The 18,863-nt window shown below is 46.3% G+C and overlaps 1 protein-coding gene across 1 annotated transcript in view; it reads right to left on the bottom strand.

Annotated features, from left to right (window-relative positions):
• Positions 1-18,863, bottom strand: part of ASAH1 (N-acylsphingosine amidohydrolase 1) — a 35,860-nt gene that overhangs the window by 16,794 nt on the left and 203 nt on the right. Inside the window, 1 exon segment of the mRNA XM_024562641.4 lies at positions 3,188-3,234. Within this exon segment, the coding sequence (XP_024418409.3) occupies positions 3,188-3,234 (47 nt within the window).

Raw genomic sequence — 18,863 nt, 5'->3', positions numbered from 1 at the left:
TCAGAACTTCCTCTTACACCGTCTGGCACCAGTGCCGAGTCACTGCTGGCTTCAGTAAGGTCATCCTAGAAGACCCGAGGGTGGCAGCACGCATTAGCTTCCCATGAACTCAGCCACCTTACTCTCCCTACTATACTTCTCCCTTCTCATTCTTCTGTAGTAAATCCAAGGCCAAGCACTGTGGGATCACACCCATTCCCCAGCTTCCCACACATCAACATACACATAGCAATTTCTGCTGAGCACACAGCAGTGCCCACGCCCTTCCGTTATTAACGGACCTGGGCCGTATTTCTTGCTGGTGGGCGAACTCTATCCCTATGCTGTCCCTATGGAAGTGCTATCTTCTGACAACTGTTGCTAAACTCAAACGGCCTCTGAGGGTATGCCATTCAGTGACTGATCAGCTCGAGACCATGTCTAAGATACAGAGAACAGACTGACAGCTGTCAGAGGCGAGGAGGACGGGGTAAAAAAGGTGACAGGATTAAGCAAAAAACAAAACAAAACAAAACAAAAACAAACCCAAAACAACCCTCATAGACACAGACAACAGTATGGTGATTACCAGAAGAAAAGGGGGGTGAGGGGAGGAATAAGAGGGGAAAGGGGGGCAAATGGTGATGGAAGGAGACTAGACTTGGGGTGGTGAACACAACACAATATGTAGATGATGTGTTATAGAATTGTACACCTGAAACTTCTATGATTTTATCAACCACTGTCACTGCAACAATTTTTTAAAAAACTATGCCAAAAATAGCCAGCATGTGCCCCATTATTACTCTGCTCCAGAAAAGCGTAGGTTGTACTCTAGCGCACGCGGCGTGGCCAGGCTGTTAAGTTAAAATGTGATCCCAACTTGTGTCTGTAGCAGAGATCGGTTAGTTCCTAAAAGTCGTGAGCTGTGGTCCTATTTATACTTCTATTGCCATGAATAATTATTACTTTCTCTAAACAATGCTGCTGAGCTTGGCGCCTGGGTATGTGGACGCGGTTTTCTGCCGGCATCACAGCCGCCGGTGGTGTGATGCGGGCAGAAGAGGAAAGCGCGCCTGACGCTGGACACGCACATTTACACCAAATCGCAGTGGATAAATTCTGTTCTTTTCAAAGCATTTTCAAAATGCCATTTCCTTAGTAGCTGATACCCATATTAAATACTATACTCCTTAATTCCCAGAAAGAAAAGCTTTATGTAAAGACAAATTAATTCCATTTCTGTCTGATCATAATTTCACATGCAAAATTTTGCAAAATTCACATGATTCAGTAATTATTTTCATCCTGTTACAGGCAGGTGCTTCCAACCTGCTCCCCGCGCCCCTCCCCCGGCCCCTGGTGTGCACCGGTATCCCCGGGTCTAATAGCAAAGAGAAATCAGCGGCTTCCCGCAGCGCTGCCCGAACTTCAGTCAGCTGCTCCTCCCCTGGTAAGAGCCAATAAAACCCACGCCCCTACAGCTGCCCCAAACTCCTGACTCGCCTTCAGCGCAGACCCTGGGACAGGCTCAAGAACTCCGAAGAAGAAATGGAGAGGAAACGAACTCACTCCAGCGAAGAATTAAATGAAGTGGGGATGGGGGACCCCAGAAACCTCTCTACAGTAACAGCTCCGCTAACCGGAATTCTTGGAAAGAACTGTTCATCTGATGAACAACATTATTTTAATAACTAAAGCTTAGCCATAAGCCCATATTTTATTGCTCTTTAAATATTTTTCTAAAATATCTCAGTACTGAGCAACGGCACCTGCATTTCCTAGAGAAATCAATAGTATCTGCCTTAGGATGCCCTGATAGGGACGGGAGGATTCTTCTCAGCCAGATCTCAAGATGTGTGGACAGTTCAGAGGAGAGAACGAGCAGAGTGGAGCTGAGGATTTCTGCGTTGGGAACTGCCTAGCAAGGTAGGAAGGACTACCGCAGAAACACGAGGCAAAACCAGTCCCACTATGTAGCTGTATACAAGTAAGAAAATGGTGTTTATTTGTATGTGTGTCATACACGTGTGCGCACACACGGCAACTTGGAACCACTTAAAAGCAGGGAAGGTCTGCGGAGCAATCAGCTCATAGACACATATAAGGTGCGCAGGAAACAGAAGAAGCAAAGCCCTGTATGTGGAACATGCTCATTCAATGTTCGAGGACCTGGGGCAGTGAGACCCGCCAAGCGCAGGGCACAGTCGACTGGGTACTGACCGCTACGGCGCTGCTCAGTGGGGACAGAGAGCGGGGCCTGCAGACGGCGCACCGTCACAGAGGGCTGGGTCAGGCACTGGCTTCGGGAAAACACAGACACCAATTAAGTCTAACTTAACTTCCTGCCAAATACTGGCCTCTTTTTGCAGAAAGGTGAGTGAATCAAAAGAATTTCGTTTGCAACAGTTCCTTTGTATCTGGAACAGAGGCTAGCTATTTAGAATACATAATTTAGGCAAGTGCAGTACAAAATAGATCATTAGAGTGCTATAAAAACTGAAAAGTCATCTTGGTACCCCTGGTTGAAGTTGTCCTCTGCCTTCCCTCCCCCCAGCAGGCTACTTTCATGCAGAAGGAAGAGCAGGCCAAACAAGATTCCCCGGCCTTGTTCCTTCCCTCCTTTCCCACACCCTGGCACCCTCTGGGCAGGCGAGCTGTTCTTATGTCTTCCTCAGAGACATGTAGCCACAAAGGATCAGAAGAGGCCATCCCTGTAACTAGGCTAAAATTGCTAACCTTGAGTACACTAAAACACGGGCCCCTCCCTACGTTTTCCAGTCCTGTTTTCCCCTTGAGAGATTTTGATTATCATGCTAGGATTTATTTCTTAAATGTTTCACATGTAAGACCCTATACTTTTTTGTCCCAATAAAATCTGGTTGTTAATAGGAACCACAGAACATCACAAGTAGGCTCTGCACCTCCCAGGATGAGTAAAATGCCTCACAGTAGACAGGTGAATTGAGTGGAGAATGGGCACCTTTTTTTTCCCTATGATTTTTGATAGGCTAGAAATGGATATAATAATCATGGAGTATTTTCACATTTGTCCAGGGTCTTAGTCAAATACGTAATACACAAACCTGAGAAAAAAATGTTTTTGCCTTTCTTAGAGGACACGACTCAAATTTTTATTCACTGCCATTATTTTTCTGAGATCATTACATAGGAAAATGTGAGTTTTGGTCATCCGATATTTACTCACGTTGGCCCAGAAGGAGGGTAAGTTGATTTTCTGCAGTCTTCTGTCCACTGAAAAAAAAAAAGAAAGAAAATTTTAAGTTTCAGAAAATAGCAAATTGAATGGGCAATTTGCAAAAATGGTTAAAGCTTGTAAAGACAAAATCAAGAATGATTGCCCTTTTAGACCATTTAATACCTCTTACAAGTCTTTTCCTCCTGTAAAAACTACTAAAAATTTCAAACTTAAGTGCATCTTCTGTCTCAGTTGAATTTGTACTAGTGCCAAGTATGGTAATTTGGCTCTTATCGTGCCAATATATCAAATAAAGAGGAAGCGTAAGTAGATGGAAAATCTATGTCAAATAGGTTGATTTAACACTAAATGACCTGCTAGGATGTAATGTTACTTGAATTTATGAGCCAACTCTACTGCAATAGAGATTTGCATCCCAAACCAGATTTTCAGGGCACACTGTCCGGGGCCCTTCACAATCTGATCCTAATTCACCGGCCCAGCCTCCCTTCCTGCCACTCCCCTTGTCACACGGGGCCCTGTGCAACCCCGTCCTACGGTCTCTCGCCCCTCCAGGCCTGTGCATGTGCTGTTCCCTCTGCCTGGAATGCCTGTCCTCTACCCAGTGAGCTTCTGGCTTTAATTTCTAAGATCCAGTTCAAATACTGCTGTGTGTGCGTTTTTTGAAGACATGTTCCTCTACTTTCCATGTGAGAACAGTCATCCCTTCCTTTGTACTCCCACAGCATTTGCACACATCCCCATTACCATATTTTGGCATTGCATTATAATTGATTATTTATCTCTTCACCACCAAACTCTGTGCTCCTGGAGGGGAGGATGGCCCTGAACCTGTGGCCACCACTGAGGAGGCAATGAATGAACGAGACGTAGGGAAGAGTTCAAGCTTAGTAGTAAAACAGAATTAGCTCTTAACGTAAAATGAACAAAAAAAAGTCCACATGAATTTGTGATTTCTTATTACTAGTTCAAGAGAGCAAACCTGTTTATCTTTCCTCTGGAGACCCAATGTTATAAAAGTTAAATAACTTTTAACGAGAAGGATAAATTCACCATAAGCAGGAGGTAGAGTAGGGAAGGAAACTACTAGAACTGTAGATTGAGCTCAGAAAAATATACTGGCAGCAAAACTGTGAGAATGAAGCTCTTACATCTTGTGTTAACTTTTAAAAGCATGGGAAGGGTATAAAGTAGCTTGACATTCCCTGTGATTGAAACATTCCTTGTTGTGAAAATAACTTTACTACAGTGTAAATAAGGTTCTCGTACAAGTGCAGTTTTGCCTTGTAATGTTAGGTTGATTTCAGCAAGAAACAGTATCGAGTATCAAATTATCAAAAGCTAATTCAATCATTAGAATTTAAATTCTATTTCTAAATTATTACAATATAAAAATAATAGATATTAAATGTCAATTTGATAATCCAGTATGAACTTAGCAAAAGCTGATTTCCAAAGCCATTCAATGTTTAATAATAGTGGCTGAAGGAGGTTCTTGTTTAGAAACATTTCAGTCTCAGCCCTGAGTTTAAGATTTGCAGTGACATGTTCCTGCTGCTAACCTCCCTAACTGCCATGTGGTAGGGGAAGTCAGCATCACTTTCTTACCGAAATTCACAGAAATGATGATGGTTAAGTCCACAAGGGCAAAAAAAGTTCATGGTTGGAATTACTTGTTCAGTCACATGTAAGATGTTCAAGTATTTCCCATCAAGTGTTTGCCAACCGATAATATAATCAATAACCACAACCTCTAAGTGCCATTTTCACAAATTTTGTACATTTGTCCAACTAAGCCTTTTTCTGCTCCACACACACGAGGTCTGTCCAGAAGGTATCCAGCCATGTACTAGGAAAAATAGAGACATTTATTGAAGAAGATACATGACACAAGAAACATTGTACACAGGACAATGACACCTCAGTCCTCGTCAAAGTAGGAAGCTTGGGACCTCGCACAGTTCTCCCAATCGCCATCAGCTGCCCCGTTGTATTTTCCTGAATCTCATCAATGGTCTGAAATCTCTTTCCTTTCAAAGGTGATTTTAGATTTGGGAAAAGCCAGAAGTTGCAGAGTGCCAAATCTGGGCTGTAGGTTTTTTTTCACCAAAAAAAAACTCTGCAGGGGGTGTGATACATGAGTGGGCACATTGTCGTGATAAAGCTGCCAATCACCAGTTGCCCATAGCTACAGCCTTCTGAATCATCCCCATAGTTTCCATGGAGGAATGTTCAAGCTTAATGTAAAATTTGATGCAGATTTGTTGCTCTCCTTGCTCAGTCATTTTGAATGTGACAGCCACACAGTACACATGATCACTCACACATGTGTCTACCACCCCCACTGGCCAGTACAGTGAAGTCGTCATTGTTCACCCATGTGCATTCCAGTCCACTCTCCTTGGCTGCCAGGTTATATTGATGTTGTATAAACTGTTCTCATTATATTAACAATGCTTGGCCTTTTTTCCAGACAGACCTCATACTTTTTCCACTGTCAATTGTTACACATCACAGTAGATTCATTCCCCTTTAGGTCTGAACTGAATGACTAGATTCTCAGCTTCGTTGAAAACACCCTGCCTGTAGTTGTTTCAGACAGACGACTCACAGAGACTAACTCTTCGGTCTGAAACTTGGCATTGATGCCCTAGTAAGTACAATATCAATAACTGATCAGTATCAGTAAGTTCCAGAGCCAAGGAAAACAGCGAGGAATCTTTTGCCTTGTTCTTCAATTAATAGTGATGACGTTGCCCAAGTCCTGGACCGATTGTGTGAAACAAATTTTCTCAGGCCGTATTACTTGCACTGCTGCAATCAAGTGTGATTTTGGTCACCGTTGGTAAGTGGCTTTCCTTGCTTTGCTAACCGATGAGCTGCGTGGAGACTTACTTTTGGTTGTAGCTTCATTATACTCTTTAAAATTTATAAATACATTCTGCTGTGATGAGACATTCTGCTTTGAATTTTCTTATTTTTCTGATACTGGATTTTCCTCTGACGTGGGAATATGGTGAGGCCTGGCCAATCCTGTGATGTTACACATATTGTATCTTCTATCACAACTGTACTGTCCCCGCGTAATGAACACGAGGCTTTGCCATCTCGTTCAGTAACAAGTAACCCAGACTCTGCCTCCAGAGAACAGGTTTTTCACTTCTTTTCTTGTTTTCAATGATCGTTTGCTCTGGTAATTTTTATTTTATTTTACGTTACTACTGTCTTTTATTTAATGTTTTTTTAAGCCTCATCACCCAAGAATATGTTTATTGATTTTAGAGAAAGTGGGGGAGAGAGACAGAGACAGAGAAATGCAGATGCAAGAGAGAAACATCAATCAGTTGCCTCCTGGATGTGCCTTGACCGGGGATCAAACCCACAACCTAGGTGTGTGCCCTGACCAGGGATCAAACCAGTGACCTTTCGGTGTACAGGACGATGCTTCAACCAACTGACCTACCTGGCCAGGGCTGGTAATTGTGTTTAAAGGTTAAAATGACAGGCCACACAGCTGCAGTGGCACTTACAGTGCTGTTGAGTTTCAGCGGCCTGGCTGTCACTTGCAGTGCCCGAGCAGCAGTGAAAGGCCAGGAGCGCACCGCACACACGGGCTTTGCTACGGCAGCCGCAGACAATAAGCAAACCGACTAGGGTGTCTGTGCTCCCCAGCAACGCTGCTCCTGGAGGCTGGCACGTGACGTTCAGTAATTTTTGCATGTCACCAGCACCGATTTCCCATTGATCACCCCAACTTTTTAAGAACGTAAGAATCATCCTTAGCCCACAGGCCTCCCTGGGACAGCTGGCAGGCGGGTCCCGCCTGCTGGCCGCAATCGGCCGACCGCTCCGGGGTGTCAACACCTGTACAAACTGCCCTGGGTCCTGCCCAACTACTCCCTCAGTTTCCAGAGGGAACCCTTCGAGGTGGTTGGTGTGCGTGTGTGAAAAGAGAGAGAGAGACGGACATTGTGTGTTTGGTTTTTTGCCTACCAATATTGCCACATGCAGTGTTGTCTGCAGAGGCCGGGAGTTATTTTCTGTTCCGTTTACTGCTCCCTCCTGTAACTCTCCCTTCACCCGCATTTATTATCCTTACTCTCCAAAATAACAGACTGCGAGGACAAAAGAAAAACAGCCTGGAACTACAAGAGGAACCTGGAGTATTAGGAAAGCATGGTCCAAATAAAAAGAAAACAGAGCCACCTAGAATAGGAATTCAGTAGGTTTCAAGAAGAATGGACAAAATAAATATTGAGAGAATAAGTCGGAAGCTGAAAAAAAAAAAAACACCCCAGGATATAGTGATGATGGCATAGGCTTGGCTGCTTCTGCTGAGAAAACAAGAAGAGGAAGCCATTCGAAACTCCCAGGAAAACAATCTGTATAAGGAAGGCATGATATAAATATGAAGCAAGCTGAACTGTGGTATTAACATGAGCGTTTGGTAAGAGAATATATTTGAATATTCTTTCAGTGCCGTTAGAATTTTGGCTTTGGAATTCCAGAAAAGGAAATATAATCAGAGCATATACGGAGCAATGATCAATATTCACAAATCACCCAGGTACAATCATGTTATTGATGTTTACTAAGCAAGAGTAGATACATGTACAGTGGAAGGAAAAAAGGGAGAAAAAAGGTAGAGGGAACTTTACCTCTTTTTACATCCTTGTCTACTTGTACCACTTCAGATAACCCTCTGATTAGCCCCTGAATGGCCAAGGGAAGACGGTCCACGCATCCAGACCAGCGGTCATGTAGCGGATGACCCTCTCAGACCCATCCAGAGGCTAAGAATGCAGGACTGACTCTTCTGAAGAAGGTATGTATCAATCACAACAAGAGCTCTAAGCTTTTCTGTCTTCTTTGGAATACTCTTGGTATTGCCTAGTGTTGACGGTTTGTAAACCCTAAGACCCACGCATAAATCTTTATCATATATTTCTACCTAAAGCCTCCAGACTCCTTTTGAGTTCGTCTAACACAAGTTATCAGGAGCTTTAGGGTTATGTTCTGGATGCAAGGCTCGGCTCCATTAGCGATCAGAAGGGCACGCAGCTGGTGAGAGAAGGGGTGTCCCAGCTGTCCTGCTGTCCCACAGCTTCCCACAGCTTCCCACAGGTAACAACGAAACCGACACCTCCATTTAACCCCAGATAGGCCACAATCTGCACTTGCTCAGTGTTTTAATGACCACTGGAATCCACTCAGCAGGTAAGTGAAATGTAAGGATGTTCATCTCTCCTGAATGGTTATATTTGCATGACCTGGGTTCCAAAGCCAATATAAAAATCAAACCACAAGGCTTATCTCTGATGAGACCACTGAGGGAAGTTAAACGTTCTCTGTCGGTCTCAGGACAGCATGCAACCTGCCCCAGAGGTGAGGGAGTGGCCGAGCCATCACACAGGTGGGAGTCTGAGGTCAGGAAGATGTTTTACTACAGTCATCCCAGCAGCAGTGAACATGAAATTATAACACAGACATGAAATCTGCATAGACGTTCGCAGTAAGAGTAAAAGGCAAAAAAGTCATTGTAAACAGGTGAGATTTGTGGGTAGAGTGGAGACGGCTACATCCTTCCCTAAAAGGGAGACTTCTATGAGGAAAGGTAGCTTCAAAATTTATGTATAGAGTTAAACAGAGTTACAATGAGCTCACCTGTTATTTAAAGTTTCTTACTGTCTCCAAATTTAACTACACATGGACTTAATAATAGACAACCTTATTGTTATATGCGAGATCGAGGGTTCTCGCTCTAGGAACCGAAAGACTCTGACTCTTAAGAGATTTATAGATGGTTTATTGGCCAAGCAAAGCTTTTACCTGCGCAGGGGCGGACTCCCCCAAAGTGACCGGAGTCACGGTGCTCCGTAGAGCTGCAAATGAGAGCCGCGCCAAACGCTCACAGGCTAGCTCTTTTATACGGTGAGAAGCAAGCAAGCAAGTTACAAAAGCAGGTGTTGCTGTTATCTCTGCATAGCTCTGAGCTCTGGAGGAGTTTTGCTCTGGGTTCAGGAGGAACTATCTGTCTGTCTCCTGTTGATAAGCTTATTTCAGATGACGATTTGTTTCTCTTCCTTATCCATTCTAGTGACCTTCAAGAGGTTTTCTGCTTAGCAATGCTTATAATTGTCTAGCCCTTTTTCCTAGCTCTCAACATTCCCCCATTTCCTTGTCGGCACTTATGAGTCAAATCCTTGAATCATACTAATGACGATGGGGCTACAAGTTAAACAGGAGTATAATTAATAAAGGCCTACTAATAGAGGAAATCAGGGTAGTCAGCTATGGGGACATCTTACAGATTCCTGTGTACTACGTTGGTTTTTCTAGCTTTTCTTGTTCTTTCAGTCTCTTGGTTAAGACCTTAATACTATCTCTAATTATCCCTGAATGATTAGCATAAAAGCAACAAGTTTCTTCTAATGCTGCGCATAATTCTTCTTTCCTTAAGAACAATAAATCTAATGCTCTCCGATTTTGCAGAGCTACCTCTGCCAATGAGTCTACCTATCTTTCTAAATAAGCTACTTGATCTTGCAGCAGGGATATGTCCTTAGAGAAAGTCTGCAAAAGCTGCCTTAACTCTAATTCTCCCTGAATGAGGGCTGCAGCACTGAGTGCGGTGGACCCTAAGATCCTCACAGTGGCTACTATGGGTACAAGGGGAGCTCTCTTCTCCCTAGTCCTGGAGGGGAGAACAAAATCTGGGTTTCCTGCATAGAGATACACTTGGGGAATTATGTACCCAGTTATATAAAACTCTGGATAAGAAATTGGTGGTAAATAATGGTACACCTTGAGTTCTGGACCCCATTACAAATCCCCCCTTGGGGCTCTCCTCTTGGCTGCACCCTGCTTCAATCCTTCCTTTTAGATATATAACCCCTTTATAATTATATAAAGGACAATGGACGAAGGTCTCATCTTCTTGTAACTGCTTCCGGCTGGACATGGACGTTGTCCTACCTAACCTTGGGTCAGGGGTGCCTTGAAAGGGGTGCAGCACGGAGGTAGTCCTTTCCTGTAAGGGGAAGGACCTTATTTAATCCAAGTCAGTTGGTTGTCACTGTGAAGTCGCAGGCTCGGTGTCCAAAGGTTGGCATTACTGGACAATTGGCATCCTCATCGTATTCTGGAGGCAACAGATTTGGCAAGAGAGTTGGAAGGCACAATTAAATCCTGCATTACTTACTGTGCTAATTTTAACCCTCCGCCGGCCATAGTGAGTTCATTGTAGCCCGGCTTCCTTCTAAGCTCATAACAGGAAACCTGGTGATTATTTTGCTGTAACAGCACTAATTTTTCTGCAAGCCTGGCCTCAACATTCCCCCCTTTTTCTTGGACGATGGGTCAAACCCTTGACCAGTCGGTCTGGGGTAACTTAATGTATGGTTGGGACAACACCATAAGCTTTACAGTATCAATTCTGTCCCTAATGAAACTAAGAAGCTTGTTTATAATAACTGGCCCTATGGTGAGAAGCAATATAAGGAGCAGAAGGGGACCAGTTATTGCTGACACCAGGGTGGTTAACCATGGGGAGGATTGGAATAGGGAAGCAAACCAATTAGTGCTGTCAGATACTTGCTCTCTCTCCCTGAGTCTTGTTGTGAGAGTCTTTATACTTTCTCTTATGACTCCTGAATGGTTGGCATATAAACAACAGTCTTCTCCAAGTGCTACGCAGAGTCCTCCCTGCTGGAGGAAGAGCAGGTCAAGCCCTCTTCTATTTTGAAGGGCAACCTCTGCTAAAGAATCTACTTGTTTCTCAAGGTATGCTACCTGATCCTGAAGGAGGGATATATCTTTAGAAAATTCTTGAGAGAGTTTTCTCAGGCTAGAATCCCCATGAATTAGTGCTCCTGCCCCCATAGCCGCCGATCCTACTATTCCTATGGTGGCTATTATGGGGATGAGTAAGGGCGCCCTTTTCACCCGCCTGGGTCCTTTCCCGGTGCTTCTCAGCAGGAAATCAGGATCCCCTCCATACAGGTACACTTGGGGAATGATGAAAGCACTAACACAGAACTCTGGGGTTGTAGGCATTATACACTTGGAGATGCCTGCAGTACAAATAAACCATGTTCCCTCTGCTGCTTGAATGACTGAAGGCGTTTGACCATCTGCAGCTGTGGGCAGAATCTCCTGGGTTAGACAATAATTTCCATAATTGCTAGTGGTCAGATTAAACCCAGCCAGGAGGTAACATGTGCCCTTCCCGTGGAACTGTTCTAGGGTGAGAGTGCTATCTGTAAAACAACTACTGGAGGCTGAGGTTACATGGATTTCTGCTGGGGTATTAGACCCCCCTTTAGTAGTATTGGCGCCTATGCCTACATAATAAGGGGCCCTCGGATTCAAACAGAGCCAACAAGATTCAGTAGTCTCAGGTTGGCTACTGTTGAGGAAAAGAAAAACCTTATCAAGCAGATTTAAAGCAGATTCCCCTTGATGGTGAATCTCATTTAAAAGGGGATTCTGGGTGTGGAAGGGAGCCCGGGTGGCATCTTCCTTGTCTACGGGTGAGCCAGCTGGTGGGATTTTGCTAAAATCTGTGGATTCATTGGGTTGCTTTAGAACTGAAAATGTGGCTCCCGTGTCAATCAGGAAATCTATTGGTTTCCCTTCAATATTCAAGGTGACCATGGGCTCCTGGGAGCCTACGGGAATGGAGCCCCGGCCCCGTCAGTCTAAAGTTTGAAGCAAGACCGCTGGTCCTGTACTCCTCCTTCCTCTTTCAGCCTGACGCTTTGGACAGTCCCTCTTCCAGTGTCCTGTCTCCTTGCAGTAGAAGCACTGACCTCTACCTAGCTGTGTCCGCCTCGGGTCCTGCCCGGGTTTCTTCCCTCTTCTTTCTTCCTGCGGAGGTTTCTGCGCTGCAAGTAGAATCTTCGCCACTTCCTTTGCTCTCCCTACCTCCGGATCGTCCCTATTAACATATACCTTTTGAGCTATTTCTAACAGCTTGCTAATGTTTTCCCCTTCAAACCCTTCTATTTTCTGGAGCTTCCTTCGAATGTCTGATGCCGCTTGGGTAACGAATGCAATGTTCAGCAGTCGCCTATTCTCTGGGGCTCCGGGATCAAGTGGGGTGTACACCCGATAAGCCTCTATGAGTCTCTCTAGGTAGGCTGCGGGGGACTCCTCCCTTCCCTGGGTTACCTCACTTACTTTGCTAAAATTGGTAGGTTTCCTAGCGGCTGCCTTCAATCCCCTCAACAGAGCCCGGCGATACTGGAGGAGCGCGTCCCTTCCCCCACTCGTGTTAGGGTCCCAGTCAGGGGGCTGACTGGGCAGGATATCCTCCACCTCCCTCCTTCCCGCGGCAGTCTCTCCCTCCTCCCCCATTACTGCCTTCGCGGCCCCTGAGAGTATTCTATCCCTCTCCTCTGAGGTAAAGAGGGTCTGTAAGATCTGCTGGCAATCATCCCAAGTGGGCTGGTGTGTTCTAAAAATGGTCTCCAGGAGGGAGATTAAACCCTGAGGTTTCTCAGAAAACGGGGGGTTCTGATGTTTCCAATTATATAAATCATTGGTAGAGAAGGGGACATAGATCAGCCGCGGCAGAGCCCGCAGCGGCGCGTCTGGGGGCGGAGGTGCCTCTCTAAGGGGTAAAATGGCGGCGCCTCCGTGGGGAGACGCCCTACCCGCTTCCCCATATTGGGTTCCTCCTCGGGTGTGAGGAGGACTCTGTACTTCCTCTTTCTGCTCGGCGGTGCCGGGCCTCTGCAACGGGTAGGGCGGAGGGGCTACCGCGGGGTCCAGCAGGTCCTCCGGTTTCTCCGGCAGCACCGGGTACAGTCTCGGTCTCTCTTTCGACTCGGTTATCGGCTGTGTGGGTCTGGATCTACACTCTGGGCGTGCTTCCCCGCCTCCCCTTGTAGCCACACACACCGCCCTTCTGGTCCTCCGGTTTCCGGACTCACACTTGCGTATGTACCCGGGGCGATCTGAGGCTATATCTACCCAGACATCTATATACACCATTTGATCGGGGTGTGGCACCCTGTACACTGTTCCCCGTACGGCAAAGAGAATGGGGAGATCAAAGGTCCCCGCTGCGGGCCACCCGACACCGAAGGTGGGCCACTCTAGCTGGCAAAGAGTCCGCAGGAGCTCCGGATCGAGCTGCACGCTCCCGTAGCCGCGTGCACGGCGCTGGAAATCAGAAAAGTTATTCAAGATGCAATCAAGCGGGGAGTTTGGGGTGGACTCCCGCTGGCCCATTTTCATAAGGGTTAGTTTCACGTAACTGAGACAAACACACAAAACAAAACGAACAGAAATGACAATTTACTTTCACTTCGTCCGCCTGGCCTCTCCTCTCGCGAGGACTTAGGTCTGTCTTAGCTAAGGCTGCCCGCGTAGGATCCGGGTTAAACTCCCAGCCGTTATGCCATATGACAGACTAAGGAACCGCAGGTTGGGACCCACGCTCCGTAGGCTGTTGCCCGTGGAGCCACACACTCTGTCCTCACACAATCAAACACAATGTTCACACTCCTATTTAGAAATACCGCGGTTGTCACACTCACACATCGCAGCGCAGCGCAGCGCAAAACGAAACTAGTTCCCGATGCGACGGCGCGCAAAATGAAACTGTTACCAGACGCGACAAAAAACCCTTGTCGCGGGGAGCCGAGCTCCCCCTCCCCGGGGAGCCGAGCTCCCCCTCCCGAGGGCGTCCCCTCGTTTCAGACTCCCGAGGGCGTCCCCTCCTTGGGAGCCCCCTGAGTGGAATTCCAGTGGCGTCCCACCTACCACCTCAGGGCCCAGACCCCCTGGCCAGGTTTTCCTTATCCGAGCTCGGTTTTCCCCTTTCGGCTCCTAGATGGAGAGAATCTCGCTGGGGCCTCCAAATGTTATATGCGAGATCGAGGGTTCTCGCTCTAGGAACCGAAAGACTCTGACTCTTAAGAGATTTATAGATGGTTTATTGGCCAAGCAAAGCTTTTACCTGCGCAGGGGCGGACTCCCCCAAAGTGACCGGAGTCACGGTGCTCCGTAGAGCTGCAAATGAGAGCCGCGCCAAACGCTCACAGGCTAGCTCTTTTATACGGTGAGAAGCAAGCAAGCAAGTTACAAAAGCAGGTGTTGCTGTTATCTCTGCATAGCTCTGAGCTCTGGAGGAGTTTTGCTCTGGGTTCAGGAGGAACTATCTGTCTGTCTCCTGTTGATAAGCTTATTTCAGATGACGATTTGTTTCTCTTCCTTATCCATTCTAGTGACCTTCAAGAGGTTTTCTGCTTAGCAATGCTTATAATTGTCTAGCCCTTTTTCCTAGCTCTCAACACTTATCAAGGTGAGTACAAATTTAAATAGATGGGAGGTAAAGATTACAGATGATGGGTTAGGGATTTCAGGTAGTCTGCTTGGTATATTAGGGGAAACACACACCACCCACCTAAAATCTCAGTTTCTCTCACATTCCCTTTCTCATGTTTGCTTCCTAAGGCCGGAGGAAGTACTGAACATCTCTGAAAGACATTTTGTAAACACTTTCTGGGTTAGTGAATTCTCTGATTATTCTGGTTATTTGATAGGCACTTGAGCCTCTTCGAAATTAAATATTCTTTATGTCTTCCCCACTCATTAAGAAAAACTAATTATAAAGCTACTGGAGACACTATATTTAGGTAAACAATATATAAATTATGATTTTTCCCATGAGCGACTTCAATGCTCCACAGTAAAAGCCGTAACTTGTGCAGCTCCTTAAAACACTTGAGTCCTGGAGAACTAGGGAGAACCTCATTGAAAAGGCTGCACAAAAAGGAACAGAGAGCCCTCCCGTGCTTGTCTTAGTCACATACTCAGAAAAAAACAATGAAAGGTCATTTAAAGAAATCACACAGCTCACACCAGTGTTTGTGCCATCAGAAAAGAGGTTGAGCAATCCTAGGAAGGCAATTTCCATTCAATTCTTTAACTCGACAACGATTTTCTAAGATTTTTCTTAAAATGTTCTCTGCATACAACAGAGCAGACACACACCCACTGAACAAGGCACATTTCCGTGTATATAACGACCTGAAATGCGCATGGAGTGTTTCACTGTGTTCTGACTTTGATGGGACGCGCCCTATTGCACTGGGGGTATTTAGGTAAAAGAAAGGTGAACAAGCCCTCCTTTCCTCTTGCTCATCGACCTGCTTCAGCATCTCGAACAGCCCGTCATGTTCGCTGACTCAGGGACAGACCACCCCTGTGTGTCCCTTCCTTTGCAGGACTAGGGAGGAGTAGGTGCACTTACAATAAAACCGGCCAGGCCAGACGGGGTTTATGTGATTTCTGGAAACTTGGCGGAAATCACTGCTAAAACCTGATTCAGTTAGCTTGTGTCAACAATGCTATTACTCACACAAGAAGCTGATGAGTGAAAAAAGTTGAATCCAGCAATTAATCACTGAGCCATGGTGTTTCTTTTTCACACACTTTAGGGATCCGCTCAGATTTATGAGTGAGAAGAGTCCTCTCCCACTCCGGTTCCTTGCCTTCGGATCGCTCCTCAGCCTGCTGCACCTGTTAGCTGCTCCCAACTCTGCACTGGCCAAGGTGGCCGATGACCTCCAGTTGCCAAGCAAAGCAGACACCTCAACGGCATTCAGCACAGGTAACCTGTCCCACACTCTCCGAGCTCCCACAGCACTGGCTCTGCCATGCTGGCCGCAGCTTTAACTTGGGCAGTTCTTCCCCACCCGACGCCTGCCGGAGCAGGTCCCCCAGCCTTTGCCTAGGCCTCGTCTCTTCTTCTCTTTCCGTATCCTCTCTCTGCTCAATGTTCACCTGCTCCAGTGGCTCCAAGCAAGAGGCCTGGGACCCCTCCATACCTCCCACCTGAGCTCCAGTCCGAAAGGTCTGCTGGATAGCTTGTTGACACCAGAAGCTCGACATAACCAGAATGAAAATGACCTTCATTCTTCCACCCCCAATGGTTGGCCTGCCATGTCCCCTGGTAGTGATGCCACCCTTCACCCAGCTGAGCACTTCAGAGAGGGGCCTGTCCCTCCTGCCATCCGACCCTTCCTTCTTCTGCTCATTCTGCCCCCTCATCTTCTCTAGAGCCATCCACTTCTCTCCCTCTCCATCGCCACCACCCTCCCACGAGCATCCCATTTCCTCCCTGGACTAGTCTCCTTACATCCACCCTTGCTCCCTCCCGGTCCAAAGTGCTCTTTTTAAAGTGAAAATTTGATTGTGTCATATTGTGTTTGAAACTACCCAATGGCTTCCCATGGTTTTTAGGACAGATTCCAGAATCATGAGCAAGATCTAAGAGCCCTCTCCTGACACTTCTGCGTCACCCTCGGGGCCACCATCCCTTAGTGGGTCTCCTAATGGAAGCAATAGTATAGCATGACTCAGGAAGACCTTAACATATGCCATAGTCTGAAAAGCCTCAAAAACAAGAAGAAACAAAGCCCACAGACATTCCGAGTCAAATGAGTTTTTGTTTGTAACTTAAAGCGGGCCCTCATTATTCACATGTATCAGAAGCAGTTTTGAAGAATCCTTTGTCCCTATGTGGCTACTGGCAGTTTATCATGTAAAATGATTCAAAGTTAAAAACTGCACACTCTTGTCAGAGAATGAGGTCATTAAATTTCTGTGAGCTTTCAGCCAGAGGCTCCCAGAATTTTCCAGATCAGTGAAAAAAGGAACAGGGGCCCAGCACACAGAAGTCCAAATGTTTATTATCCCAGAAGGAGATGTTAAACCAAACAAAGCAACACCCCCACACATAACAGAAAGAACGTTTTAACAGCAAAAATTGGAAGGCCATAAAATCAGAACAACAGCTAACAGTCTGTTTAATCATTTTCGCTTCGTGCCCTCGTTTTTTCTCATTGCATGAGCGACTTAGGAAAGCAGCTTCCCAAACTGGCACCAGCCGCAGGACTGGATTTTCACAACCACCATTAAATTCGTGAAGACTGCCGCGTCTCCTCGTTTTAGCAACAGCCTTTCAAATACTCTTGCTTGAAATAGTAAAGCATAGAGGAAAAAGAAAAAGCAGCCCCTTACACCCGAAACTCATCTGAAGTTCACAACTAGACCTCAGTATTATCACAAGCTGGTTGGACACGCAGGGCCAGGCTACGGCTGTTCTCGTATTGGATGGATATACCCAACCTCACGGCATACCCACCTCAGCAAAACTTCCCCGGAGACAAGATAAAACAAGACAAAGCAGGGCCACTCATGATTCTGTCTCTGCACAGACAACACAAGAGTACTATGCAACCCACAAAATACCAAGCATCCCTTCTGTTGCTAAATGAGCGACTGTTTCTTCTTTACCAATCCTGGAACTGCCCGGTGTCCTAAAAGCATTCACTGTATGGCAGCCCGCGATTCCTTAGACCTACCTCCAAATCACACAACCCAACAGCAAATGATAGAACAGGGTTTTTCTACTTTGTCCTGAAAGGCCCCACAGTTGTCTATGGGGCTCTCCCTCACCACAAAGAGTAATACTTTGTTCCACTACAGCTATGTTTCCTGAGCAGGTTTGGCTGAAGGTCACAGACAGTGTCAAAGTAACGAATTCCTTAAAAATTCACGTAATTCCAACCACTTCAAAGCAAACTAATTCCTTATTCACACTAAAGCATACTAATTTTATTTCCCCTTATGCTCTTCCAATCCTTGTCTACACATGTATAGTGTGCATTTTCCTGTGATTGAAATCACTGTGCATAGTATTTTGCATTCTGCTTTTACCTGCTTAACATAACTTTTAATGGCTGAATAACATTCCACCATGACTTTATTCATAAAGCATTTGTCCTTAGAGAAATAAAAGAATAAGATACACACCTTGGTCCTACCATCAGTATCCTAGCGAAGCTACTCAAGGTCACCCCCATCTAGTCTCAGGTCAGAGACCATCTAAATCCTAAATCCTGTTTATCTGATTGGCTGACAAAGAAAAATGTAGTCTTGATGCTTTGAAAGAAGAGAATTATGAAAGAGCACCAGCCTGGGTGTCAAGAGGCTGGAGTTTAGCGTGCTTCAGCAGACAAAAGTGTGACCTCTGGCTAGACATTATGTCACTCATCCATTTCCTCCTCTGTACAATAAGAGTCTGGCTGGTGCCTCGCTGCCTCTTGCAGTTGTGTCTGTGTTCCTGGGACTTCCTAGCCGGGAAAGAGCCACGGGACAGGCGTTCACATGACCGGGGTGAGGGTGCAGCAGCGACAAGGGGCCTGCCTGGGCTGCTCCCACGTCCCTGGCTGGGGGACGCCTCGGCCTTCCCCTGCGCGCTCAGGATCCATAGCTGCAACTTCTTCAGCAGCTCGTCACGGAGCAGAGAATACCAGAGTCATCAAGCAGTCCCTCGCTTAAGTGAGTTATGTATACAAGTCGACTGGAAGGAACTTTTTCTCTCAGCAGTTCAGAATGCACAAGCCCGGAACTGGTAGAACAAGCGCAATCCCTGAAATTTTAGGGTGTGTAAATCACAACCACCATTCTGCAGAGATCAGGATTTCCCTAAAAGGTTTTCTTGTTCCAGCTGTGCCGAACCAAGCCCGCGTGGCGTTTACCCACCCGGCGCGCTGGAAACCACGGACACCTGTAACGATGCTGCCCCAACCAGGTGTTCTAAGGTCCCGCCCTCCCTGCCACGCCCGCACCTGCGCACCCCCTGCGC

Source organism: Desmodus rotundus, chromosome 13, assembly GCF_022682495.2.
Source record: "Desmodus rotundus isolate HL8 chromosome 13, HLdesRot8A.1, whole genome shotgun sequence".
Lineage (NCBI taxonomy): Eukaryota > Metazoa > Chordata > Mammalia > Chiroptera > Phyllostomidae > Desmodus > Desmodus rotundus.
Note: the sequence above shows the minus strand (reverse complement) of the source record. Positions and strands in the feature narration are given on the sequence as shown.